Source organism: Felis catus, chromosome E1 (genome assembly GCF_018350175.1).
Source record: "Felis catus isolate Fca126 chromosome E1, F.catus_Fca126_mat1.0, whole genome shotgun sequence".
Lineage (NCBI taxonomy): Eukaryota > Metazoa > Chordata > Mammalia > Carnivora > Felidae > Felis > Felis catus.
Genome location: NC_058381.1, coordinates 14,216,944 through 14,244,649, shown reverse-complemented (window position 1 = coordinate 14,244,649; position 27,706 = coordinate 14,216,944). Strand labels below are relative to the sequence as shown.

General features: G+C 50.6%; 1 protein-coding gene and 1 non-coding gene across 2 annotated transcripts; both read right to left on the bottom strand.

The window, feature by feature from the left end:
• Nucleotides 1-712: 712 nt before the first annotated feature.
• Nucleotides 713-20,313, bottom strand: CCDC92B (coiled-coil domain containing 92B). The gene is made up of 4 exons (XM_023244011.2): nucleotides 20,067-20,313; nucleotides 11,941-12,093; nucleotides 7,247-7,294; nucleotides 713-4,680 (listed from the first exon to the last, which is right to left on the bottom strand). Exons 2-4 carry the CDS (start codon nucleotides 12,068-12,070, stop codon nucleotides 4,079-4,081), a joined length of 780 nt encoding a protein of 259 aa, XP_023099779.2. The 5' UTR covers nucleotides 12,071-12,093; nucleotides 20,067-20,313; the 3' UTR covers nucleotides 713-4,078.
• Nucleotides 20,314-27,089: 6,776 nt separating this feature from the next.
• LOC111557903 lies at nucleotides 27,090-27,253 on the bottom strand. Its single transcript, XR_002738312.2, has one exon. It is a non-coding gene; the product is annotated as a U1 spliceosomal RNA (small nuclear RNA).
• Nucleotides 27,254-27,706: the final 453 nt, after the last annotated feature.

Genomic DNA, 27,706 nt, shown 5'->3' with positions numbered 1-27,706 from the left:
CGTGGGTAGAGTCAGCACCCGCCCCCTCCCCAACACGGGGATCTGAGATAGCAGGAGAGCAGTTCCCCAAAAGGAAGCAATGGGTCCTATTATCAGAAGGGTTGCAGGCAAACCAGTATTTCCCCCGAATCCCCCGAATGTAGAGCTGCTGCTTTTTCTCCACAACATAGACCCATACGGAAAACGCACGGGCTTAAATCCTTGTGGGTGCTGGGTGTGCTCAGCTCCCGGAATGCAGTCTCAGGATAACCCTCATTAGTGGAAGATAAGAATAGGGCTCATCTCTGGATGCTGGGCTTCTTGCAGCCGGATCAGATGGGCGTGGGTGTCAGGAAAGGGGAACCAGCGTGGCCAAAGATGCCAGAACCGCAGGACTCTTCCCTGCCAAGACATTGGGCAATTCCAGGCCTGGAGTCCTTCCGGTCTCTCTCTCCCAACGCTAGTCAGAAGCTTCAAGCTAAGGTCTCATTTGTTCATTCGGTTTGGGGTGCCATGGGGAGAGGGACAGGGCTAGCCTGAGCATTGGGACGCCTCAGATGAGTGCCTTATGCCTGTGAGGAATATCCAGTGAGAAGACTCAAAGTCTCAGCTCCCAGACTTCACCTAACCCACAGCAGCCTCCGAAACCACCATGTCCCCCACATCCTCTCCCACTCCTGCAGGAACAGAGGTCGGGTATGGCAGAGTGCCCACAGAGAAGAGGTCTGACGTGTGTGTTTTTCAGATATTTTATTAAGAATAAGGCATATGACAGTCACCCCTAAAGCACAGGGCTCTATTTCTGTAGGTGAGTGAATACACTCTGAAAAGCATTGGATTAAAAAGCGCAGCCAACAGAGAATTTAGAGCAGGATCCCTCTGCCCCACCAATGGGGCTCCTGCCAGGTGGTGTAGAAGCCCTGCATGTCCCTATTCAAGGCTGGCACCTCAGGGAGAGGGTGCTTAGAGATCCCCAGCTCTTTGCACTAAGGAGATGCTGTTCCACACCCTCCTGGCCTCCCTCTTCTCCATGGGGAGACCTCTACTCTGCTGCTGGCTCGGGGAAGGGCCACCCCATTTCAGCCCTGGAGTGGTCCCCCAATCTGCAGGCCACTGTGGGTGGGATATGGGCGGCAGGGGTATAGAGTCTCATGCTGCATTGGCCACTTGTCCCTGGCTGGCTTCCAGAACAGGGAGGGGTCCCCACTTGCAGCTCTCCTTCCTGGGTCTATCCATACTTGGTGTGTGGCTGGAACTCCACCTCGAGGCGGGGGCGGGGGGGGGGCCCTGAGTGTTCTTGTCAGCATGCCCCTCCCCAATGGGGACTCATGGTGCTGCAGAGAAGAGTGGAGCGGGGAGGAGACACGATCCTTTCCCTTCTAGTCACCCACACATTCCAGGGGCTCATGGGAAGCGGTCTTTCCTTTGGCAGTGTGGGTCCCCCAGGCTAGGAGAGGGAGAGAGCTGGAGGCTAAAGAATTTGGGGCTCCTAGGCCAAGGGCAGGCTACTGACTCCTAGTCCCATTCTGCTGCACGTGGGGCAGGTGGATAGAGGGAAGTCCTCAGTCCGTTATTTCTAGAAGAATGGGGAAGAGGAATTGGTTAAAATTGGAACCCTCCATCTGCCTCAGCCCTCAGCCCCTCCCCCCAGCTTGCTAAGTGGAGGAGGAGGGCTTATTTCCTCTCCCAGACCCTCAACACCTCAGGTGAGAGTCAGCAAGTCAGCCAGCACTCAGAACCTTTCATCTGGGGGATCTCCAAGCACCCCATAAATAATTGTCATTATCTCTGGTTGCTAGAAGAGGGACAGGAATTTGGAGGTGCTGATGGGGTTACTTGGGGAGAGGCAGACAAGCTGCCGGAGGCTCCCTGGGGGAGGGGTGTGGTGGAGGCCCCCTGGCTAGACACCCTGGGTACCCAGGAGGGAAGGGGAAGGGCTATTGCTATAGAGCTGGGGGAGGCCAGGCAGGCATAGCTATGGCTTTTAGTAGGTGTGTGTGTGGGGGGGGGAGGGTGGATAAAGTACTTCACCATCTCTGTAGAAGAATCAACATAACAAAGTCACCCTGTTTACCCCAAAAGTGTGATTGTGGAAGCTCAGGATCTAGGTGGGTTGCTCTAGAAAGACACCCTTTCCCTCCTTCCCACAGTCCTTTGGGTCCCTTCAGGAGAGTGCAGCCAAGAGAGGAGAGAGGCCTCCTCACACAGGCACCTCTGAAAGGGAGGCAACGGGACCAGGGGTACAGTGAGTCACACACACTTGAGGGGGGACACGGAGGGCAGAGGCACAACCACGGGGCAGGAGAGAAGGGTAAGAGGCCAGGGCAGGGCAAGGACTCCAGGCCAACACTGTGGCCCAACGGAGACTGAGTGAGCGAGAGCACTGTCTGTCCTGTCTGTCCTAAGGGCATCCACACCTTGGGCATCTGCATTCCAGGGGCTGGACGCCCGGATGAGGCCGCTATTGCGCAGTCTCAGCAGTCCTGAGTGCAATCAGCTGGGAAAGGACAGCATATTTGTGGGGGCCCAGAGTGTGCTCACTGGTTTTGGTTCTTGGGGATTTCCCACTCCCTCCAACATAGTGAAAGAGGACAGGATTGGGGGTTCCCCCTGTTCATCACAGGGACGGTGATGGAAGAAGGGTTCACCACCCCTGGAGACTGGCTCTGCTCAACTCCCAGATCCTGGGTGACACACAGAATGCTCAGCCTCAGTCAGGACAGGATCTGCCAGGACTCGCTACTTATGACAGAGGTAAGCGCTTCTCCCTGCCCCCCACCCTCCCTCAGCAGCCCCTGGAAGACCTCACAGGCACTTAGGACCATCAGAGGAGGCATGGCATGGGGGAAGGGGCTCTAGGGGTTTGTCTTTCTAGGGGTTGGGCTTGGGGTGGGGGCCACACTAGACCAGAACTGCACTTCCTGCCTTTGGTCAGGAGAGGGGAGCTGGGGGCAAGTAGTTAGGATGTGGGGTGTCTCATTTGCCATTTCACTACTGGCTATCCTAGACAGATGCACCCGGCCACTGTCAGTTCTGGTAGGATCAGGGGCATCCCTAGAGGGGACCAGCCTGGGGACTAACCTGTGCTCCTACCTTCCCCCCACCCCAGCAAACTCAAACCTCTCTCAACTACATCCACTTCCAAGAACCCGGCCCTTCTTCCCGGCTCTGGGTGCAGCTGGGCAAAATTAGCACCAATAAACAGGACTAGGAAAGCTCCCGAGGCAGCCTTCAGGTTCCCAGCTGCATCCGGAAGGGGACGGCCTTTTGTGCCCTTCCACAGCCTTATGTATGTCCGTATGTCCGTAGGGGACTCAGGAGTGTCCCCCTCGCTTCCCTAGCGCAGCTCGGGGGTCTAAATATTAGATGAGCATCCTGGGAAAGGACTGAACTGGAGACAGCTCTAGACCAGGTTCTGTCACCAAACCCGTTCTGTACTCCTCTCCAAGGGTCTATGGGTGCTACCTTCCAGAAGTTCAAACTTCCATCACGTCACAATTTCCCTACCAGGGGCTCTGGCAGGAAATGCCTCTAAAGTGTTGGGTGCTCACCGGTAAGGACCTATCAGCAGGGTAGGGGTAGGAGAAGCGGCATCAGAGGAAAAAGGTCCAGCCGCTAGCCCCTAGCTCGAGCCTCCCCTCGAAGGAAGGCTTGGCGGGCAGGGCAGCCGTGCGGGGCTGGGGGAGGCCCGAGGGGGGAGCTGGGAGGCCTAGGGGTGCTAAGTGCCACTGCGTTCCTTTTGTAGGCCAGTCCAGCCTTCCCCCTCCCGTCCAACGATTGTCAGCTTTCCCGGGGCAGGGCGTGACCTCCGCCCCCTCCCCTCCCTGCAACAGGGTGGAGAACTGATCAGCATCCGTACACCAAGCCCTCTCCACAAAAAAGGTGCACTCTCGCAGCCCCGCGGAGGAGCTCCCTCGGGGCAGGACAATACAAAAGGCGGGGGCGGTTGGGCGGGGTAGGGGAGCTGGGGCCGCCTCCGTCCGCTCCCAGGAGGAGCGCCGGCTCCCGCGGCCCCCGGGACGTGCGCGCGCGGCCCGAGCTGCGTCCCTAGCCGGAGGCCGGGCCGGCCTTCCCCACTCCCCACCCCGCAGCCCCGCGCCTATTCCGGCTCCCCGGGCGCGCTGGGCGGGTTGGGCGCGGCCGGCGGGCCGGCTCGGTCCGGGGGCTCCTGGGGAGGCGGCTGGCGCGGGCTGCGGCCGCTGGGCCGCGGGGGCCTCCGGGCGTAGAGGAAGAGCGCGGGATCGGGCATGGGGTCGATGTCGTCCAGGGCGCGGGCCGCGCGGTCCCAGGCGGCCCAGTCCCGGCCCGGGCCCTTGGCGGCGGCCTCGGCGGCGGGCGGCCGGCGGGCCCGCTGTGCGCGCCGGCGGGGCCGGGGCTCGGTGGCGGCGGCGGCGGCGGCGGCGGCGGGGCCCGGGCGCGGAGTCTGCAGTCTCTGGCGCGCCGCGTGCAGCTGACAGGAGAGGTAGGCGGCCGCCTCGGTGTGCTTCTGCAGCTCGATGCCCAGCACCGTGGCGCGGTGGCTGCGGCGCCGCAGCTCCTCCAGGAAGCGGCGCTCCTCCGTGCGCAGGCTGCAGCGCAGCGCAGACACCAGCGCCTCGCGCTGCGCCACCTCCCGCCGCAGCTCGGCGTTGGCGGCCGCCCGCGCCGCCAGCTGCGACTCCAGTGCGCGGCACTTGCTCTCCAGCTCCCGGGACGCCGCCTCTGGAGAGGGGAGATGGAGAGGAGAGGTGACGGTCTCCGCCTGGCCGACCCTGCACGGCTCGCCGAGCCACGTTACAGAGCCCGGCACCTCCCCGACCACCCGTCCGGCCGCGCTCTCCCTCACTCCCACTCGTTGGCTACACAGGCCTTTCGCTTCCTCGGGGCCCTGGCACCTATCCTACCGTCTGGTCTCTCCTCTAATTCTTCAGGTCTCAGCTGAAATGCAAAACCCTCCCCGACCAGTATTCATGCACACCCACAAATATTTGTTGAGCCCTTACTATATGCATTGTGCTAGGCACTGGGGATATGGTGGATAATAAAACATTCCTCATGAAGCTTACAGAAAGCATAGTGGGAGAGGTATAGTACATAATCACAAATGCATGTGAGGTTGCATCAGTGACATGTGCCAATGCCACAACTAACTGGATACTGTGACCTTCATGCTTTTCAGCAGAAGAACCACTTAGGCTAGGATGAGTTGGAAGAATGAGCTGGAGTTAAGCAGTGAAGAGGAGAGAGAAGGGTGCTGTGCAGAGAGGAACAACTTGTACAAAAGCCCCATCCGCGGTAGGAGGTAGGAGAGACATGCAAAAGTGACGGACTGAAAGACTTGGGACCTGGGAATGTGGGTGAGAAAGGGCAATTAGTGTGCCCTGAACCTTGCTGTTTCTTTCATAGGGCATTTGTTACATTTTGTAATTTCTTTTGTGTTACTTCTTTATTGTTTGCCTTTGCCCAAGGGCTGGGTTTCAACACTGTATATATATTGGAACAACCCAGAGAGCTTTAAAACATAGTTTCCTGGGCCCTAACAAAGACCAATTGAATCAGGATCTCTGGGATTGGACCTGGGAACTGGTACTTCTTCAATGTTCCCAGGTGATTCTAATGTGCCCCCAGAGTTGAGGACCCCTGCCTCCTGGATCCTAATTCTTTCCATTTCAGCCGGCAACATATCCTGGGATTAACACATGTGAGCGATTGTAGAGACATAGATGGCTGAAAGGTGACAAAAGGTAGCCAAAAAGGTGACTCAGGAAAGGATATGAAAACCAGCCAAATGGTAGGAGGACAAAGAAAGGGAGCTGTCCACCCCCCTGAGAGAGAGGACAAAAACCAGGATGCTGGGCAGTTCCTTGAGCTCAGATGACCCCAGAAACCCTTTCAGAGGAAGGAAACCCTTTCAGAGGTGGGGTGAAGGTTGCTGTTGTCACAGAACTGGTGTTTGGGATGTATGCCTCCTTCCTCCAAGCACTCAAGCATGAAGAGGTTGCCCGTGTTGCCACTTAAAGAAGTAGGTAGAATTCGTTCAAGTCTATAAATGTTTAGAACTTTCTGAACAAATACGGAAAGGATTTGTAGGGTTTTCAGTATTTTACTTAAAATTTCCAGCCTTCTCCATACCTAAGTCTTGGTCTCGTATGTAGCTTTTTTTTTTTTTTTTTTTTTTTTTTAGACAGAGAGTGCCCAAAAGGGAGAGGGGCACAGGAAGAGAGAGAATCTCAAGTAGGCTCCATGCTCACTGCAGAGCCCAACATGGGGCTCGGTCCTACAACCCTGGGATCATGGCCTGAGCCAAAATCAAGAGGCGGATGCTCAACACTCAACCAACTGAGCCACCCAGGTGCTCTTGATCTATGAGCAGCACATCAGTATGGCAGGGAGTCCATTCCCAGCTAACTTCCTCTCTGCTAAGAAAGACTACATAGTGATTCATTTTAAATTAAGCATTCACTGAGTCCCTCTCCATGTCTTGCACTTGGAGATGATGGATAACATCCAGTCCCAGTTCTCAGAGATCACATAACTTTGGTGATTAAGATCTCAACAACGGAACCCCTCCCTTAAAAAAAAAAGTTTCAATTGTAGCAAAAAAACAACATAAAGTTTACCTTCTTAACCATTTTTAAATGTACAGTTCAGTAGTGTAAAGTAAACTCACATTGTTGTGAGTTTTGCAAAACTGAAACTTCATCTCCATTGAACACCATCTCCCCCCCCCCTCCATTTTATGGGTGAAGTAATAATCTGTAAACAGATATTTTAGTGGAATTGCTACAATGGCAAGAAGTCACGCTTTTGGAAAATGAAGGATTTGCTGACGCGTTTCTTTTTTCTCCTCATCTAGACAATGTTCCTTGAAGCCATGGACTCCATTGCCATTGTGTTGCATCTCAGCATTCAGCATCTTTGAGGGTGTGGACACTGACTGTAGAGATCAATTATGCAAGGATGGGAAGGATTAGGGAGGTGGGTCACAGAAAAGAATGAGGTTGATCAGGTGGACTTCCAAGATACCATCTCCTTCCTGCCTTCATTTTCCTACTTTGTACAGAGACATGGATACAAGGTATGGTGGTACAGGTTGTTCACTGCACAATGTCACCCAGATGAGTAGGTAAGTGGGGCTGACATCCTTCACTCTGCTGAAGAAGCTGAGGAGTGGCAGTCCCCCAAGTCTGGACTGGGGACAGAGAAGGCTTGGGTCCTACCAAGTGGTGGGGAAAAGGTAACCTGTTGGGCGCCCATGCTATTTCCCCACCAGTCATCCTTCTCTTACCTTGCTGGTGAGATTGGGCCTCTCTCATCTCCAGGTCATGAGTCAGTTCTGGGGGGAAAGAAAATAAAAGGTAGTGGTGTGTGTGTGTGTGTGTGTGTGTGAGAGAGAGAGAGAGAGAGAGAGAGAGAGAGAGCGAGCGAGAGAGAGAGATCAGGGAATCACAGCTCAGTAAAAGTGACAATATTAGCATCCTTAGAAACCATCTAAACCATCTCCCTTACCTATTTTACTGCAGTCCAGTGAGGGGAAGAAGTGAAGACAGGTGCAAGGCACAGCCTGAGCCTGATTGGCCTGATTCTAAGCCCAGAGATCTTGCCAGTGCAAGTGCAGTGGCCTGTGTTTGGAGGTTAGCTCATCCCTGTGGGACTGAGGAGCCTGGCTTGCTTTTGGGCCTGGGGGGGAGTACTAGCTCCTTCCCAGAGGTAACATAAATTATCTAACATGAGGACAAATCAGAGCCATTCTGGAAGACCCCTGCTGTGCAGGGCACAGCCCCTTTAGTGTTTAGTTGGTGCACGTGCGAAGTGTCTGGGCTGCTTGCAGGCACTGGAGGGGGACTCAGGACAGTGGCTATTTACCAATAGGGCACATGCGTTTCACTATTTTCACAGCCAGTACTGTCGTGCCTGTGTTATTTTCTGAACATCAGTCCAGCTCGTTTTTCAGCCCTGTTTTCCGCCATATTCCACAGGGTAAGAAGAGGGGCTTCAAGGGGGACAGCGCCACCTGGTGACGGAAGTCCTGAATGGCACTTGGCTTATGCTGAGGAGGCGGGGTCAGTCCGCTAAGGGAACGGTGTAGGAGGTGTAGGAGAGGTTTCCTCCTGGGCTCTCACTGGCAGCCCAGCCACCACGGGCGGGGGGGGGAGGGGGGGTGAGAACACAACTCCCTGTCTGCCCAGTCCCCATTCCTCACAGCCCAGAATGTTCTGCTCCTCAGTCAGCTGAGTTTGATCATTTTTTTAGCCCCACCCCAGCGCCCTGGACTCCACCAAGGCTCAAAAGCTGGGAAAAGGGCAGGATGGAGCCCAGCAGCAACTGGTGACAGAAAGCACCTGTCCTGGAGCACGTGTGTGTTCCTGCAGGGGTGCAGTCAGATGCCTAAAGGAAGTGTGAAATTGGGAGTGGGATAAGGTAGCACATCTCTGGCATCAATGCCCACAGTACCTACACAGTCTAGTCTTGTGGGGCCCTCACCTGGCTCTTCCCTTGGGAGGCCAACTGTTGCTAGGGCTTTTTGCTGTGACCTGAGTCTGAACCTCCTTCCTGGAGCCCCAGGGAGGACCCTGATGCCTCCACCCTCCAGGGCTTCCTGGAGCCAATTTGGCCCCTCCTGCAAGGCCCTGGAGTAGCTCAAGGGATTTTGGCTCTGCCACTAACTCCCCGTGGGGCTGGTTTCACTCTTAACCAGGAAGTTGGGGGAGGGGAGATAGAATCCTAGTTGGGCTCCACTCCCCCATCCATCAAATCTCCCTGCCCATCTTCCCTTTAGAAGGGCATGCAGTGAGGTCAGATACCCTGTGTGACCTTGGGCCAGTGACAGCACCTCTCTGGGCTTCAGTTTTCTCATCTGTGAAATGGGGACAAAATTGCACTTGCCTCTCAAAGGGCTATTGCTAGGATTAAATTAGAGAAATAAACAGAGGGCCCAACCCAGGGCTGAGTCAGTGCTGAATACATGGGGCAGATCTTGTTATCATCCAGGCTGCCCCACCAACCAGAATATGCCCACCCACCTCTTAGAACCCCTTCATTTTGAGTGCCACTGCTTTTTGGCAGGCTCTTTCTGAAGCCCTGCCCACTTGGTTCCTATACTAGGTCATCCCCTCTCCCATCCGCTTCCCAGCCTCTGAGTCCTTGTTTATTTTTGTATTTTTTAAAGTTTATTTATTATTTATTTAGAGAGAGAGTGTGATCATGAGCGGGGGAGGGGCACAGAGAGAGAGGGAGAGAGAATCCCAAGCAGGCTCCATGCTATCAGCTCAGAGCCTGATCTCACAAACCATAAGATCATGACCTGAACCAAAATCAAGAGTCAGACACTTAACTGACTGAGCTACCCAGGCACCCTCCCTGTTTACATATGTATATGCATGTACATATATACATACATATATGTGTATATATATATACACACATACGTATATATATACATATATGTATATAAGTGTATATGTATAAATTTATTTTTTATTAAAAAAGTTTTTTTAATGTTTACTTATTTTTGAGAGAGAGAGAGAGAGACAAAGCATGAGTGGGGGAGGGCAGAGAGAGAGGGAGAGACAGAATCTGAAGCAGGCTCCAGGCTGTGAGCTGTCAGCACAGAGCCGGATACAGGGCCTGAACTCACAAACTGTGATATCATGACCTGAGCCAAAGTTGCACACTTAACCAACTGAGACACCCAGGCGCCCCTTAATTTGTTTTATTTTTAAAACTAGGTTCCATGCTCAATATGGGGCTTGAACTCATGACCCTAAGATTAAGAGTTGTATGCTCTACTGACTGAGCCAACCAGGCATCCATCTAAGTCCCTGTTTAATCCCCTTGAAAAAAAATTTTCTTTTTTCTGTTCCTTTCTCCTCTTTCTTTTACCCATTGGAAGAAGGGCCTTATTCAGGTATTTCAGCCCCAGTAGTGGCTGCTTCAGGCCAACCCAGTGTTATTTTTATCTCCTGAATCAATAACCGAGAGGCTGCAGTCCCATAGCAGGCTGAGGAGGGTGGTGGGGGCTGTTCCTGCCTATTACACTTTTTTGGGGTCCTGGCCTGTGTCCTGAGTGGAAGGACCCAGGTCTTCAGAATTCAGGCAAAGCAAAAAGAAATCAGGGCAAGAGCTATAGGGTCTTAGGGTCCACTCATCCTGATTTTCCTTTAATGTTGTTATTGCAATGAGAAAGTGGCATCAGGCAGGAGTGAGTCTGCATGGGCCATCCCTGACCCATGGACTGGCCCCTGATGCCATCCAGGCTTCCGGGGAGATTGCAGGGAGCCTGGCCTAGGGATGTAGCAGCTGAATCTGTATATGGAGCCAAGGACAGCGTGGGGGCCGAGAGTCAGGACGACCAGGCTCTGAAGCCAGAGTGAGAAGCCAGGCAGGTCACTGAGTTTCCCTCTGGAGAATGGGGAGCCTCCCATGAGCAGAGGCTGGGAGGGAGGTAGAAATCTGAGCATCTTGGGGAGAGAGTATGCAGAAAGCTGCAAGAGGCATGCACAGCTGGGAGTCTGCAGCTCTGGGGTCTAATCTTGGCTGTGTCACTGACATATTGTGTGGTGTGCGTGCTCTCTCTCCCTCTCTCTCTCTTTGGGTCTCAGTTTATCTAGTTGTATAAGAAAGAGGTTGGGCTGTTTCAGGTGACCCATTCTATGAGTCATTGCCTCTAACACCTGTACTTGGGGACTCGGCCTGGATGAGCACTTGGGCCAGAGCCTAGCCTCTGAGAGGGCCGGGCAGCTGAAGCCTGAAGTCCAAGAGCAGAGGTCAGGGCTGGCATTTAGCTTCATTATTGGTACCTCCTTCTGTCTTGTTTACAAATCCAGTTGGTTGTCAAGTCCTTCCCTTCACCCTGTCTCCCACTGGTCTTCCCCTTTCTGCCCCTTTCATCTCTCCCCTCGACCACTGCATCAGCCTCATCACTGGTATCCCTGCCTCCCTCCCCCTCCAATTCATACAACTGCTGAGTTTTTTAAAGAGCATGATGCTACTCAGAAACCTTCAGGGGCTCCCCACTACCCCGGAGGACAGGCCAAACTTCTTAGCTGTCCTGATACTTGTCAAGGTCTTCTGTTATCTGGCTCCAGCTGTATTTCTCACCAGCCTTAAGCACAGCCTTATCCAGTCAAATAGAACTTTCCCCGAGCTTTTGATTTCCTACCTTCTGGACTTTGCCATGCTATTTGCTTCATTTGGAATGCTTTCTCCACCCTCATTCCCCCGTAGTGTCTCAGCAGGTCTACATCTCAGCCTCAGGGAGTGGAAATGCTCCCTCCTCTGGGCAGCCTGGGGTGCCTGGTCTCCTTTATCACCCACACCTTAGGCTGAACATGATCCTACCCATGACCTCTCATTGGCCCTCTTCATTTTCTTTTCTTTTTTTAAATTTTTAATTGTATTTATTTTGAGAGAGAGAGAGAGCGAGAGAGTGTGAGAGCAAGCACGGGGGAGGCGCAGAGAGAGAGAAAGAGGGAGAGAGAGAGGATCCCCAGCAGGCTCCGTGCTGGCAGTGCGGAGCCCGGCACGGAGCTTGAACCCATGAACCGTGAGATCATGACCTGAGCCAAAACCAAGAGTTGGGAGCTCAACTGACTGAGCCACCCAGGCGCCCCGGGCCTCTTCATTTTCTGTAAGTCTTAATGTTACCCCCCCCTCGCCCCCAACTATCCTGTGTGTGTATCTCCCCAACTAGCTTGAGGGCTTGCAAGGTTTGGGAAGTGCTTGATGAACACTTAGTGGCAAAGGACAGGAATCCCTAAGAATGGCTCCAGGTTTTCTTCTGCTACTGAACCAGAGCCCTTTGCTCTAAAACTCGTGTCTCATCTCCCCAAGACAAGCTTCCTCATCAGAAAAAGGGGTGTGACCCTCACCTGGCAGGTCTGTTGTGAGGTTTAGGGAGGCTCATGGGGGGCACTCCATCAGAGACTGCTGATGGTGATGACTGCTGATGGCCCCCACTGCCCACCATCCCTCCGGCCTCACCTGAGCAGCGTTTCTGCAGCCTCAGGATCTCCAGGTGCAGGTCTCGAAGCAGGGCCATCTGCTCCTTTTTCAGGAAGCTGATGTGGCGTTGCACACTCTGGATCTGATGCTCCAGGGACACGGTATCCATGGCAACCCAGGCCTGGGCCCCACCTGGGGGAAAGACGAGAAGGTAAGCCCACATCTTGTGGGGCCATCTGCCCTGCCCCCCCTCAGATCCCTCATAATGTCCTGCAGTCTGGGCTCCTGTTGGTACCAGGTAGACAATTCTACCGCCGTAGCTCTCTCCCCTGTTTACTCACCAAAGCTTCATGCATGTGTCATCAGGGGAGTATGATTATTCCCATTTAATAGATGAAGAACCAGAGGTCTTCAGGGAACCAGGAACATAAATGGCTTCACTCCCCTGCCTGCATGTAACTTTAGCCTTTCTGTTTCTCAGGGAGGAACACGAATGGAGCAACAAAGTCAATAAAGAGAGACAGAGGCAGGTTCTAGCCTGCTTCTTAACCAGGTGTGTGACTCTGGGCAAGCCCTCTCCCTCTCTGGGCTCTTTGTTTTCTCATGGCTAAAATGAGGGAGTTGTGGAGTGGAAAAACCCATCCCACTAGCATCCCAGCTCACCCACCAGCTGGTAGACCAGCATAATGGTTAGAGCACACCCTCTCCCAGTTCAAATCCATTTTTCTGACTTAAACTTAACCCAGGGCCCTGGGCTCTTCCAGGTCACAGAGGAGGAAGATCTGATGTGTATTTTACTAAGATGAACTCTATGGGCTGAAGGCAGGTGGCAGAGTCCTTTTTTAAAAGAGGAGTTGGATGGGGCTCCGGCTAGCTCAGTGGGTAGGGCATGTGACCCTTAATCTCAGAGTTGTGAGTTCCAGCCCCGCACTGGGTGTGGAGATTACTTAAAAACAAAATCTGGGGCACCTGGGTGCCTCAGCTGGTTAAGCACCAGACTCTTGATATCAGCTGAGGTCATGAGATCGAGCCCCTCTGTTGGGCTCTGTGCTGAGCATGGGGCCTGCCTGGGATTTTCCCTCTCCCTCTCTCTGCCCCTGCCCCACTCACATATATGCTTTCTCTCTCTCAAAATAAATGAACATTAAAAATTTTTATTTTATTTATTTTTTATAGATTAAAAAAATGTTTATTCATTTTTTGAGAGAGAGAGAGAGAGCACAAGCAGGGGAGGGGCAGAGAGAGAGGGAGACACAGAATCCAAAACAGGCTCCAGGCTCTGAGCTGTCAGCACAGAGCCTGATGCAGGGCTCGAACTTTTTTTTTTTTTTTAAATTTTTTTTTTTCAACGTTTATTTATTTGTGGGACAGAGAGAGGCAGAGCATGAACGGGGGAGGGGCAGAGAGAGAGGGAGACATAGAATCGGAAGCAGGCTCCAGGCTCTGGGCCATGAGCCCAGAGCCCGACGCGGGGCTCGAACTCCCGGACCTGGCTGAAGTCGGACGCTTAACCGACTGCGCCACCCAGGCGCCCCGGGCTCGAACTTTTAAACTGCGACATCATGACCTAAGCTGAAGTTGGACGCTTAACCAACTGAGCCACCCAGGCATCCCTACCAAGTTTTTTCCCTAGTTGAGCCTTCAGATGAGAATGCAGCCAGCCTTAATTTCAGCCTTTTGAGGCTTCGAGCAGAGGACCCAGCTAAAATGTGCCAGACTCCAGATCCTTGGAAACTTGTGAGGTAACAAACTGATACTGTTTTAAGCCACTTAGTTTATGAAAATCTTTAACGCAGCAATAGAAAAGTAATACAGACTTGAAGGAGGGGTAGAAGTTAGAAGAATAAAGAGAAGAACATTTGAGACAGTGGATAGCATTTGTGAAACCCTGAGGTAGGATAATAATGATAGCTTACATTTACTGTGTGCCTATTATGTGCCAAGCCTTATGCTAAGTGCTTCACATGGTCTTTTCGGGGAACAGAGACTTTGTCAACGCCAGTGAGGACTGAAGTGTAAGGTATTAGGGGAGGGCTGCAGGAAGAGAGGTTAGCAAGAGAAGGATTGGGCCATAGTCTTGTAAACTATGCCAAGAATTTTGGATTAATACTGAATGAATTGGGAAGTTATTATTATTATTATTTTTAAAGTTTTTAAATTTATTCTGAGAGAGGGAGAAAGAGAGAGTGAGAGAGCTGGGGAGGGACAGAGAGAGAATCCCAAGCAGACTCTCCACTGACATTGCAGACCTCAATGCAGGGCTCAGTCCCACAAACCATGAGCTCATGACCTGAGCTGAGATCAGGAATCAGATGCTTAACCAACCGGGCCATCCAGGCACCCCTGAATTGGGAAGTTATTAAAAGATGTTAAGCAGAGGAGGGACATTATATGATTTACATTAAAAAAGTTTTTTAATGTTTTATTTATTTTTGAGAGAGAGAGAGAGACAGAGAGACAGAGAGAGAGAGACAGAGTATGAGCAGGGGAGGGGCAGAGAGAGAGGGAGACACAGAATCCAAAGCAGGGTCCAGGCTCTGAGCTGTCAGCACAGAGCCCAACACGTGGCTTGAACTGGTGAACTGCAAGATCATGACCTGAGCCGAAGTTGGATGCTTAATCAACTGGACCACCCAGGAACCCCCCTTTAAAAAAATATTTTTTTGATTTGCATTTTTAAAAGATCGTTCTGGCTGCTATGGGGAGGGCAGATTAGAGGGGGCAGAATGGATGTGGGAGGTCAGCTGGGAGAATGGAGCAGTGGTCAAGGTGAGAGATGATAGAGGCCTGGACCAGATGATGGAGATGAAGACCAAGAGAGGTTCCAGGTGTATTTTGGGGGTCGAATTGGCAGCACATGGGAATGGATTATATTAAGTCATGACGATGGGGAGGGTGAATGTTTGGGATGTCTCCTAGTTTTCCAGTTTGGGCAACTCAGATATGTTTGCTGGATCTTTCTACATTTCCTCACCTTTCACATTAGACCTCTTTCACAATGGACCTCTTCTCTAATCTATAATTTCTCTGTAGGTGATCTTGTCCAATCCCATGGCTGTAACTACCATTTATATGCTGACCCCTAAACTAACTCTCTCCTGTATGCTAGACTGACTGCTTAAGACCACCATTTGGATGTCTGATGGGTCCCTCAAATTTGCATGCCCCAATACTGAACTCTTGTGATCCGTCTTAAAAACATGTTCTTGCCCACTGTTCACCATCTTGATAAATGGCACTGATTTTTACCTATTCTCTCAGTTTCTCAGGCCAAGAACTTAGGAGTTATCTTTAATTCCTCTCTTTCTTCATATTCCACAGCCAATCCATCTGCAAATCCAGTTGTCTCCACCTTTGAAAATGTGCATCCTGAATCCAATCGGTTCTCACTATCTCCATTGTTGTCACCCTAGTCCCAGCTCCCACCATCCCTCTGATGTATCACTGTGGTAGCCTGTGACTGGCTTCGCTCTTCCACTCCTGCCTTGTTTCCCATGCAGCAGCTGGAGTTCCTTTAGCAAATCTGATCACGTCTCCCTGCTCCCCACTCAAAACCCCCCAACAGTTCCCCATCACACTTAATTCCTAGTCCAGAGTTCTTACCAGATCCTATACAATTGTCCCTGACCCTGTTTGCTCTCTTCTACTACTGCTCTTCCATTGCTGGCTCCACCCAAGGCACTCTGGCTTCCTTACTGTTTCCTGAATATGCCACACGCTCTTGCCTCAGGGACTTTGTGTGTGCTGTCCCATCTCCCAGGAATACCCTTCACCCAGATACCCCCATGGCCCATTCCTCCCCTTCATTGAGGACTCTGCTCAAATGTTACTTCCTCAGAGCCCTTCTCTGATTACCTGATTTAACATAGAACCCTCTGTCACTCTCCCCTCCCTTAATCTGCATTGTTTTTCTCCCATGAATTTATCACCACATGAGTATATTGCATTTTGTTTCTTGCCCATTTCCTCTGCCAGACTGTTGGCAACATAAGATGAAGGTCTCTGTTTTGTTTCCTCCCGTTCCCTAGTGCCTAGCACAGTATCTGGCAAATAGAATACACTCAGTAAATACTCGTGGAATGTACAAGTGAGTGAATTTGTGGAGCTGGGCAGACTGATGGAGGAGCAGACTTACAGAGGAGATAAGTTGAAGCCTGAGACATGTTAGATTTGACATGTTCAAGAGACCTAAACGGGGAGAAATAGATGTCCAGCAGGCAGTCAGATATACTGGTGCATAACCCAGAAGGAACAGAGAAGCTCCGTCTGTGCTGCTGTAAAACTATGTCGGCATGTGTGTGCCTGTGTGTCTGCACATGTCCCTGAGTCTGTGTGTGTGCCTCGAGGAGTGCACGTATGTGCACATGCATGTGGGGGGGGGGGCGGTTCTTGCTTCTCTTGCATCTATGTGTCTGGTCTGTGCGCACCTGGAGGACGAAGGCACGTGGGCCTCTGCTGATGATGAAGAGAGAAAATATCTGTTCCCAACCGCTGAAACGTAAGTGTCTCTGAAGAGTAAAAGCCTTTTCCACACAGCCCTGGAGACTGGACCCTGGCCATTGTGAGAGGCTGAGCCAACCAGCTGTTTCTGAGCCTTCCCAGAAGGACTTGAGGATTTGTTTCCAACTAGGCAGGCTGCTCTTCTCAGGGCAGAAATTTGGGTCACAAATGATCTTGGCAGATATTCTTTCTTACACATTATTGTTTAGTTTGTTTGGGGGAGAGCGGGAAATGGAGTGGGGAAGGGGAACCACAATACAGATCTCTTATTTGCGGCTGTCACACTTCAGAAGGCCCAAGCCAGGAAAATGTCAGATTTTCCCAGAGAAATGCAGCCCTGGGGGCACCTGGGTGGCTCAGTATGTCAAGCTTTGACTCTCGGTTTTGGCTCGGGTCTCACAGTTCGTGGGTTCTAGCCCTGTGTTGGGGTCCATGCAGGCAGTACGAGGCCTGCTTCGGATTTTCTCCCTGCCCCTCCCCCACTCGCGTTCTCTCAAAAATCAATAAATAAACAGAAAGAAGAAAGAAAGAAAGAAAGAAAGAAGAAAGGAAGGAAGGAAGGAAGGAAGGAAGGAAGGAAGGAAGGAAGGAAAGTCCTGGAAACCTCTGGCTTGAGAAGAAGCTTGTGCCTGAGAACTTGGTCCAGGCCAGTGGCAGCAGCTGAAGGGTTAGAGTTACCAGCTTTATCTTCTCCCCACATCCGGCCCAAGATGTCCTACCTCACAGATTAAAGTGAGAAGGGTCCCTTGCCTTTGTCCACTGTCCTGGCCACCTCAGGGTCTGTACTGTTTCCCTGCCCACCTTCTCCTGTGCTCCTAGTTCTTCTTTGTTTTAATTTTCTAGCTTGATGAAAAATGTTCATTTAACAAATTGTCTATTTAAAAATAAAAAAGGGGCCTGTAACACAGGGTTCAAGTTTATAGAGGTAATCCCGGGTACTTTTGCCATGCCTCTCATCTGTCTGCAAGTTACAAGTATTTTTCCCCTTGGGAAGTTGCTGGGAGAATGCTTCTGTACTCATGTCTCCAACTACAGACAAAATGTCAGGCTCAGGAACCCTCTAACCCAACACAATTCTCACTCTCTAAGGCCTGGGCTCCTGGTCTCTAAAAATGACCTCATCTCCTGCTTGTCTTTTCGAAGCTTCTGGGTACGCACTTTTCTTGCCAGCTATCTGATTCCAACGGACATGGCAAATAGGAAACTGTAGTTCTCTCCCCTTTCCCTTGTGATAGTTCTTTGGGTTAGAAGAACCACAGAAAATGCAGAATCATAGCACTCAGGGCTCCAGGGGCAGTTGGGATCATCCTAATCATTGGTTTGCAAATTTTGCTACATAGAGCCCAGAGTTCCACAGAGGAGTCTCAGAAGTTGTCAAAATGGTTGGAGGCACAAGGCAGAGGTTTTGTTATTTTTATCCCTCATTTATATGATGGACAATTCATTGGAGAAAAGCCTTCTGCTAATCAAAAGTTTGAACATCACTCTTAAAGTCCAGTCTTTCCTTGGGTGGCTAACCGCTCCCCCTCCCTCAATCTGCTCAATGTCCCCTGGCCTCTGCTGCCCCATCTCACCCTCAGGCAGACGAAGCGGCTGGGAGAGGAACCAGAACTGAAGACTCTTGCTTTCTGCTTATGTGGAGTTTGCATTTTCTGCCACCCCTCACCCCCTGACTGCTTCTCTTGTCCCAGTTTCAATTTCCTTCTTCGTGTTTCTTTTCTCTTCGGGACTGAAAGTATTTATTGAGTCAACAAATATCCTTGTACTGTTCTGAACACTCAATATCCACGTTTTGTTAAAATTCTTTAAGAATGCCTTCTTGGGGCACCTGGGTGGCTCAGTCGGTTAAGTGTCCGACTTCGGCTCAGGTCATGATCTCACGGTCCGTGAGTTCGAGCCCCGTGTTGGGCTCTGTGCTGACAGCTCACAGCCTGGAGCCTGTTTCAGATTCTGTGTCTCCCTCTCTCTCTCTGACCCTCCCCCGTTCATGCTCTGTCTCAATAAATAAACATTAAAAAAAAAAAAAGAATGCCTTCTTGTTTTGGGGAGAATATTAAACTCATTTTTGTCATTTTTATAGTCAGGGTAGGTATATTAGACATGGCAAGCATGGTAATAAATGGATAAATAAATTACGTCCTTTATTTTTCTTAGTCTTTATTCCTCTCTACTACCTGGCTCTGAGGCCTCGGGTAGTGGGAGAACAGAAACTCAAGAAGTGTTTCTCAGATATGGAACCACAGGTAATAATACTTATAATAATCATCACTGCACAAGTAATACTTACATAACAATAATAAATGGCTGGCACTGTTCTTAGCATTTTACATATATTAACTCATATTAACTCATTTATGTTTATAACAACCCTACATTGAAGGTTCTATCAGTATATCCACTCCATAGATGAGGAAACAGAGGCTCAGACAAGTTAAGTACCTTGCTCAATAGACACACTATAGTTTCTGGCAACTAGGAGCACCCCACTGGGTGCTCACCCTGCATTAAGGTCCTTCAAATCTAAACACAGTCCACATTTGCAGTCTGATCTCCTCTTCTTTGGGATTCTACCTTTTTTGCTTTCACAGCAAACTCACCCCATATCCATGGATGAACATCCCTCTCCCCTCTCTCTGCCTCCCGAAACCTGCCCCATCCTTCAAGGCCCTACTCAAAGGCTACCTTTCTTACTAACCTTTCCTTGACCCTCACCAAGCTGGAATGACTCCCTTCCATTGCTGTGTTTCCCAGGAATCATTCTACCATGTATCACACTTCCCTGCCCCCCCGGCAACCTCCGTGTGAGTGCACAGGGGTGCCTGGCTTCTGCTCTAAGCCATAAAGTTACTGAGGGCAAGACCTTGTCTTTGCGAATCCTTTGCATGGAACAGGTGCACAATGAATGTTGGTAAAACAGGGAGAATGAGTTCAGTGTTATTGGGAATCACCTAGGCAAGTAAGTACATGTATTAGAAAGTACCCCCCCCTCCCCCCAAGTCCTTGGCTCTCCTAGGGACTTGAGTTGGGAGCAAGAAGTCAGGCTTTGACAAATGTCTGATACTCTGCAAGGTGGGCTCACCCGGCCAGTGGGTGGAGCCATCTTCCCCAGGGGTCTTGTGACCCTCTCCACTCCAGAACCTCTCCTCCTCGGTTACCCCTAGGCTATGGGTTCCCCCTCCACTGAAGGGGAGAGATCTCAGGACACCCAGCCTCAGCACAGCTGAGTGTCCAGGGACACGGGAGTGGGATGTATGAGGAAACTGGAGCCCCCATCCCCTTCAGTCTGGGTGTTCTGCCTGATTATGCCTCCAATATGACTCCCAGAGAAGGCAGAGGGGGATATGGAGACTAAGGAGGACGGGGAAGAGGGGTACTAGGAAGGACAGGGAAAGGAAGGCATAAAGACGTGTGTGATGGGAGGTGGCAGGAGGTGGCGGTGGCTCGACCTCAGGCCGCTCTGGACTCTTCGCCAGGGCCGGTAAGGACCTGAGTCCGGGTGGTGGAGGACAACTTCTGCCAGCAGCCCGCGGGTCCTGTCCGCCTCCCGCGCGCTGCGGTGCCCAGCCCAGCGCCAGCCCTCCCAGGGGAGCTGGAGCTCCGGCCCCGCTGCTCCCCGCCGGTGGCCACCCCCACTGTCCACCCCCCACGCCCACCGGCCTCCTCACCTTCGGGACCTGAGGGAGCGACTGGCCAGCAGGGCCCTGGGTCCGGGCCAGGCTGGGTGGGGGGAGGCGCTCTTCTTCCCCGCGCTAGCTGCGCCTGGGGTTCCGCAGCACCCGCCCGGGCTGCGGCGCCATCAGCTGCTGCGAGGCTGCGGGGCTGTCGGGCCGGGTCTCCGGGGGGTTCCGGGGCGCCGAAGGGGGGTCCGGGGCGGGCTCCAGGCGTAAACACCCAGCAACGTGACCGGAACTGGCGAACGAGCCGTAGGGGGGAGCGGGGGGGGGGCGGGAGAGATAAGGGGGGAGGGGAGGGACCTGGGACTGGCGGGGAGGGGCCGTGGGCGGGGCGGGGGGAGGGGAGGCTGGCGGCGCGCAGTCGGGGGAGGGGAAACCCCAGGAGCCTCGGGAGCCAGGCCTGAGGACCCCGGCGGGCAGCCGAACTCAGGGAGCTGGCTTTGGCTGGGAACTGGAAGGGAAACCCAGGGAACCCGCCGGCCACTTGGCGAGCAAGGGCGCGGCGGGAGGATCAGCACCGCGGACAGCGCCCAGGCCTGTAGGCCGCGATCCGCTCCGCCCCTCTGCCCACCCACTGGCGTAGGAACCAGGGCTATGCCCACTGGCCCAGGGAAGGGTTGAGGGGGCGACCTGACCAAAGGTCAAGAAACCTATTTTGTGCTTAATTGGCAGCGAAGTGAGACCTCTCACTAGCTGTGTGACCTTGGGTGAATCACATCACCTACCTCTCTGGGCCCCAATTGGTAAGACATCTTCTTTTCCTCTGGGAACCTCCCAAGAGCCAAGATAAAATCTTTTATAAACTCTGAAGTCCAGAACATTGGTACTGATACGTTTTCACTGCACAAGGGAGACTTCTGTAGTTGGACTACTTGGCTTCTAATTCTGGCTCTACCAATAGCTTTCTCTTCCCTGGACCTTGGTCTCCTTATTTGTAAAATGGGGTATCGATGGTCTATGCAACCCATATGTCTCTGAGTTGTTGTGAGGATGAAATAAATTAACATTTGTAAAGTGCTTAAAACAGTGCTACATGCTCACTAGGCATTCGTATTCATGATGGCAAGGGACCAGGTGGTGTTGTATGAGTGGCAGGGGACTCAGCTCTGGGTAAGTCATGTCCATCCCTGCCTTTAGGGGCCAGAGGAAGGGTCTGAGGGGATTCAGGTTAAAGGGCTGATATGACTTTTCCTACACCATTGCCAACCAAATATTCCATTCCCTGCCTTTTGGGGCCAAATATCCAGAGAAGTCCTCCACTTTTGTCTCCAGAACTGGAAGACTCTGACATGAGGGCTTTGGAGGGGGTTTTGGCAACTCATTGGCCTCAAAGGTACCCTGCCTTCTCTCTATGGATCTCTTTCCTCCCTGCTCTCCAGTCAACTTTTAAGCCTTCACTGGACTTGGGTGTCAATAAATAAAAGTTTTAGCTGCTCCTAGAAGATTCTAACCCTCAAAAAGTTGAAGAAATGGGACACCAGGGTGGCTCAGTCGGTTAAGCATTCAACTTCAACTCAGGTCATGATTTCGCAGTTTGTGAGTTTGAGCCCCGCATCGGGCTCTGTGCGGACAGCTCAGAGCCTGGAACCTGTTTCGGATTCTGTGTCTCTCTCTCTTTCTCTGCCTCCCCCCCACTCACGCTGTCTCTCTCAAAAATAAATAAACATTAAAAAAATTTAAAAAGTTGAAGAAATGACTCTCTTTTAGGTCTCTTGGCAAGTAGAGTTCCTATTTTGTTCAAAGGTGTCTCAAATCCCACTCTGTAGGAACTCCAGATTCTAGCTGTGCTTTGAGTGGCCCCACTTCATCCTGTCTTCCCTGAAGAAACCCCTGAGAGGGGAGCAGAAAGGCCAACACTGTCCTGCTTCTTAGTGCCTCTCTGTCCCTCTAAGGGCAGTATTCCTGGACTGTGTACTGTGTCGGTCTCCGGCAGGCCCATGGGTTCTGATGAACCATCAACTCATCAATGATTTCGACTGTCAACTCTGAGGAAATAACCCCTCAACTTCATGATGTACTGGTAAGAAGGATGAAAGATATGTTTAGTATCCCCCCAAAATGTGTGGTATGAAGGAGCTTGAAAACTTGGGCTCTCATACTAGCTCTGTTACTTACCATTTGAGTAATTCTGGGCAAATCTCAACCTCTCTGAGCTCTAATTTCTCCTTGGTGAAATGTGAAAAGTAACATTTGCTTTGCCAACAGGATCATTGTGAGGTTGTCAGGAGGAGAGGGTGAACGTATTTTGTGAAGGGCATGCACGCGGGATTGTTATGATCACATCCCAATGTTTTTCTCCTTGATCTTATCAAGATAGATCCTGGGACTTTGGCTTTTCATCAGCCGAAGCAAACAGTCCTGCCCCAGATGTTTGTCTGAGGGGTGGCCCTGCCTCATGGGAACTTCTGGCTTTGCCCCAAGACGCACTTCTTATAGAGTCCTGCACTGGGCTCTGCACAAGCTCCCAGCTGGGCATGGAAGACCTGGCCTCTAGGGCTGTCCTCAGGATACTTGCAACATCTTTGGCTGGACAACTATCCACATGTGGAACAACAAAAGATGTGTACAAAGCACCCATAAAACAACTGAAAGGGATGGGCCAGCAGAGCTGAGAGAGCACCATGTGAAGACAGAGCTAGGGCCTGGGCTTGGGACAAGGGGACTTGGGGTACCTCCTTGAGGAGGGTAACAATCATAAAGCCAGTATGCAGAGTAATACTGAGCAAAACTGACTGCGTGGCACTCTACCTTAGGTTGTAGGGAGACCCAGACATGTTACGAGATATGAAGATGATGACATTGGAATGATAATGTTGATAACAATGAACATTCATTAAGCACTTTCTATGTGCCAGGCAACCTACTAAATGCTGCTTAAAAATTGTTTTTATTGTTTTCAAAATTAAACTTTTTTTTTCAAAGTAAACTCTACCCCTGACGGGTCTCAAACTCATGACCCCAACATCAAGAGTTGCCTGCTTTATGGACTGAGCCATCCAGGTACCCCTCAAAGTTAAAGTTGTAATGAAGTCTAAGGAAACTAAAGTGTATTAAAAAAAGGAGCACCTGCCTATTATGGTCGGTAGAGTGAGTGACTCTTGATCTTGGAGCCGTGAGTTTGAGCCCCACACTGGGAGTAGAGCTTACTTTAAAAAACCCCAAATCTGGGGCACCTGGGTGGTGCAGTCGGTTAAGCGTCCGACTTCAGCCAGGTCACGATCTTGCGGTCCGTGAGTTCAAGCCCCGCGTTGGGCTCTGGGCTGATGGCTCAGAGCCTGGAGCCTGTTTCCGATTCTGTGCCTCCCTCTCTCTCTGCCCCTCGCCCGTTCATGCTCTGTCTCTCTCTGTCCCAAAAATAAATAAACGTTGAAAAAAATTAAAAAAAAAAAACCCAAATCTTAAAAGCCTAAAAAAATGTGTACATCTCACCTCAGAAGTAACCATCTCACCTCAGGGTTTTGAGCTGAGCACTTTACCCACATAAACTCATTTAAACTGTAGAGAAATCTTATTGGAAAGATTTATCCCCATTTGCAGGTGGAGAAAACAAAACTCAAGAGAGGTTAAATTTAACACCACCCATGTGGTAAGCAGTGGAATGAGGCGGGACTCAAACTCTAGCCCAGTCAAGCCGGAGGTGACTTCCTGAGGTCTCTCATTGAAGGGGATGGAGTCAGCTCTGGAAGAAGACACCCATAGTGGTCACGAGTTTTAGAGGAAGCTGCTAACCAGTTCAAAGAGTGAGGTGTGGGTAGCAGAGAAGGCCTAGAAGTTCCCTTCATCTCTTCATGACACCTTGGGATTCTGACTTTCTGAGTTCTGTTTGGGTAACAGCTCTGTATATGGGTCAGTGTCCTGGCAGGGAACAGACGGCACATTTAAAATGGATCATTTGAAAAGAGTTAAGGGACTATTTACAAAGCTGTGGACAGAGGTTAAGAGACAAGAGATAGAGCCGTTACCATCCCTAGCACTGGAGGGACAAGAGAAGGGGAACTCAGAAAGGATGGATTTGGGGGCATCTGGGTGGCTCAGTTGTTTTAGCATCTGACTCTTGATTTCAGCTCAGGTCATGATCTCATGGTCTGAGGGTCTGATATCGAGCCCCGCATCAGGCTCTGTGCTGACAGCCTGGGATTCTTTCTCTCCTTCTTCCCCTGCCCCTCCCCTGCTCACGCTCTCAATTCTCTCTGAAGAAGAAGAAGAAGAAGAAGAAGAAGAAGAAGAAGAAGAAGAAGGAGGAGGAGAAGAAGAAGAAAAGAACTGAAGGATATGGGGAGAGTGCCGCCTAGCAGAAGCTGTAGCTTTCCTTAAATGGAATCCACTGACCCCCAGGGACCTGGAAGGGAGGAAGCTGAGGAATAAGTAGACTGACTGCACTCTCCTCCTGCCTCCCAATACCCTGCTGGTGACTTTTTCAGCCAATTCCAATCAGCAGCCAGGAGTTAAGGGAGGCCATTGACATTGCCTGTACAGGTTGACTCCCTGGTGCCCAAGCAGGATGGAGAAAGGTGGGGAAAGGTTCTGGATGGATGAGATATCTGGCACAGCCTTCCTTACCAGCTTGGGTCTTATTTGCTGTTCTTTGCCAGGCCACTGCCCACTGAGTGCCCTAGCACTGGTAGGAACCAACACCGCCTCTCCATGCAACAAGGCTGCAGGGGCAGCTCTTTTCTTCAAAGACTCTGGTCATACTGTCCTTGCCTCCTGAGTTAAGAGCTTGGAGCCCCAAAGACCACCCAGCCTGGGTCCCTTAGAATTCTGTAGCCACAGGGATGGTGTGTGGGGAGTTCTGACATAGGAAAGCCAGCCAAAGGTCATGTGGGTAAGCCTCTTAGCCCACCTTCTCAATGAAAGATCAAACTGGAGCGAGGCTCCATTCTCTTCAGTGGTGAAATGCCTGATTTTGATAAAATGGTCCCTAAAGTCTCAGCCCTGAATTTCAGTCTTCGATTATTCTTTTTTTTAAATGTTTATTTATTATTTTGAGAGAGAGAGAGGGAGGAGGGAGGGGCAGAGAGAGAGGGAGACACAGAAACCGAAGTGGGCTCCAGGCTCTGAGCTGTCAGCACAGAGCCCGACGCGGGGCTTGAACTCACAGACAGTGAGCTGAAGTTGGACATTTAACCAACTGAACCACCCAGGCGCCCCCTAAGTCTTCGATTATTCCTAAACCACTAGCATGGCAACAGGAATGAACCGTGTGTGTGTGTGTGTGTGTGTGTGTGTGTGTGTGTGTGTGTGTACCGGGCCACAGTTTTGCCTCAGACACATCCCCTCTGCCTCAATCTTGCCTACATCTTCCTCCATCTAGGGCAGAGAGCTCAGGAGCTCACCCGATAGGTATCATTGAGGGGAACCCCAGGAGTTCTCCTACCTGTATCTCAAATCCATCCCTTTTAGATCACTTTCCATGATCTTGGGCTACTAGCTCCCAAACTCTTTGGTGATCTGGTGTAACTGTGGCTCCTTTTTTCCTTTATTTTTCCCTAGCTTTATATTAGTTTTATCACACATGATGCTCCTCATTTTGCCTTATATGTACCACTTCCTACAGCCAGTTCTTCTCGATATGTTTTATTAGAGAAGTAGTAGAATTACACTTTAGAAAGATTGGGAAATAAATACAGTAACAAAAAATATGCCTGTAATCATATGGTCCTAATGCAACTACTGTCACTCTTGTGAATTATCTTCTAGTGTTTTCATACCCATGATGACTCACCTACTTGTTTTCATGCCATAACTGTCTGATATTTTCCACCACATTGGATCATAACTTTTCTTTCATGTTTCTAAAGGGTCTTTATTGTTTTGGAACCTCTTAAAGATAGTTGGCTATTTGTATTTAGTTTTTTCCTTTTATTTGTTAGAAATAAATTATTACTTTAAAATGACTTTTTAGAGGGGCGCCTGGGTGGCTCAGTCAGTTAAGCTTCCAACTCTTGACTTGGGCTCGGGTCTTGATCTCACAGTTCATGGGATGGAGCCCCGCGTCAGGTTCTGTGCTGACCATACAGAGCCTACTTGGGATTCTCTCTCTCTCTCTTCTCTCTCTGCTCTTTCCCTGTGCATGCTCTCTCTCTCGCTCTCAACATAAATACATAAACTTAAAAAAAATAGGACATGTTGATGCTTAAAAAACCAAAAACCTCCTCCTCAACTTCTCTGTCCAAAGTTTTCCATCATTAACAAGTTCTATGTGTACATGCACACACACACACACACACACACACACACACACACACACACGGTTTGTTATTTTTAAGACACTGATATCATCATATAGCACCATATCCTGCTTTGCATTTTGCTGTTTTCACTTGGAAATATCCTAAAGGTCAGGAAATGTTTTCATTTGCTACTCAATGCCTATGTATTAAAAAAAATTATGTTTTCTCATCATTCACTGTAGAATAATTAGGAATTCTAGATAAGCAAATATGTGAAAACAAATTTGTCCATTTATATCTCCCAGTCATAACAACTTTTAACATTTGGCATTACATTTTTTTTTTCAACGTTTATTTATTTTTGGGACAGAGAGAGACAGAGCATGAACGGGGGAGGGGCAGAGAGAGAGGGAGACACAGAATCGGAGGCAGGCTCCAGGCTCTGAGCCATCAGCCCAGAGCCCGACGCGGGGCTCGAACCCACGGACTGCGAGATCGTGACCTGGTTGAAGTCGGACGCTTAACCGACTGCGCCACCCAGGCGCCCCAACAAATTTTTTTTAATGTTCACTTATTTTTGAGACAGAGAGGGAGAGAGAGAGAGAGAGAGAGGGAGAGAGAGAGAGAGAGAGAGAGAGAGAGAGGAAAGGAGGGGCAGAGAGAGAGGGAGTCACAGAATCTGAAGCAGGCTCCAGGCTCTGAGCTGTCAGCACAGAGCCTGACGTGGGGCTCAAACTCATGAACTGCGAGATCTACAGTACAGTGCATCCATTTTCTTATTGTTTGATAATCAGGTGGTTTTTACTTTTTAATGTTCTTTTTTTTTTCTTTTTTTTTTCTTCAGGGGAAAGCGCAAACGCAGTCCCCCCCTACCACAAATCATGCAGTCGAGTTTCCCACATTTGAGGAAATCTCAGGGGTCAGCACATCCCGAGTGCAAGGGATAAGCCTCGCCCTGGGAAAACCACCTTCCTGATCATGGTATCTCCCCTGCCAGGTAAATATTACTTTTTAATGTTCTTAAACAGTAATGTGGGGGCGCCTGGGTGGCTCAGTCGGTTAAGCGTCCGACTTCAGCTCAGGTCAAGATCTCGCGGTCCGTGAGTCCATGAGTTCGAGCCCCGCGTCGGGCTCTGGGCTGATGGCTCAGAGCCTGGAGCCTGCCTCCGATTCTGTGTCTCCCTCTCTCTCTGCCCCTCCCCCGTTCATGCTCTGTCTCTCTCTGTCTCAAAAATAAATAAACGTTAAAAAAAATTTAAAAAAAAACAAAAAAAACAGTAATGTGATGAATGTCCTGGTAGCTTAATCATTTGAAAAGTGACTTTCATGGGCTCTGCACTGACAGCAGAGAGCCTGCTTGGGATTCTCTCTCCCCCTCTCTGTCCTTCCCCTGCACATGTGCAGTCTCTCTCTTTCTCTCTCTCTTAAAATAAATAAATGAACTGAAATTGACTTTTA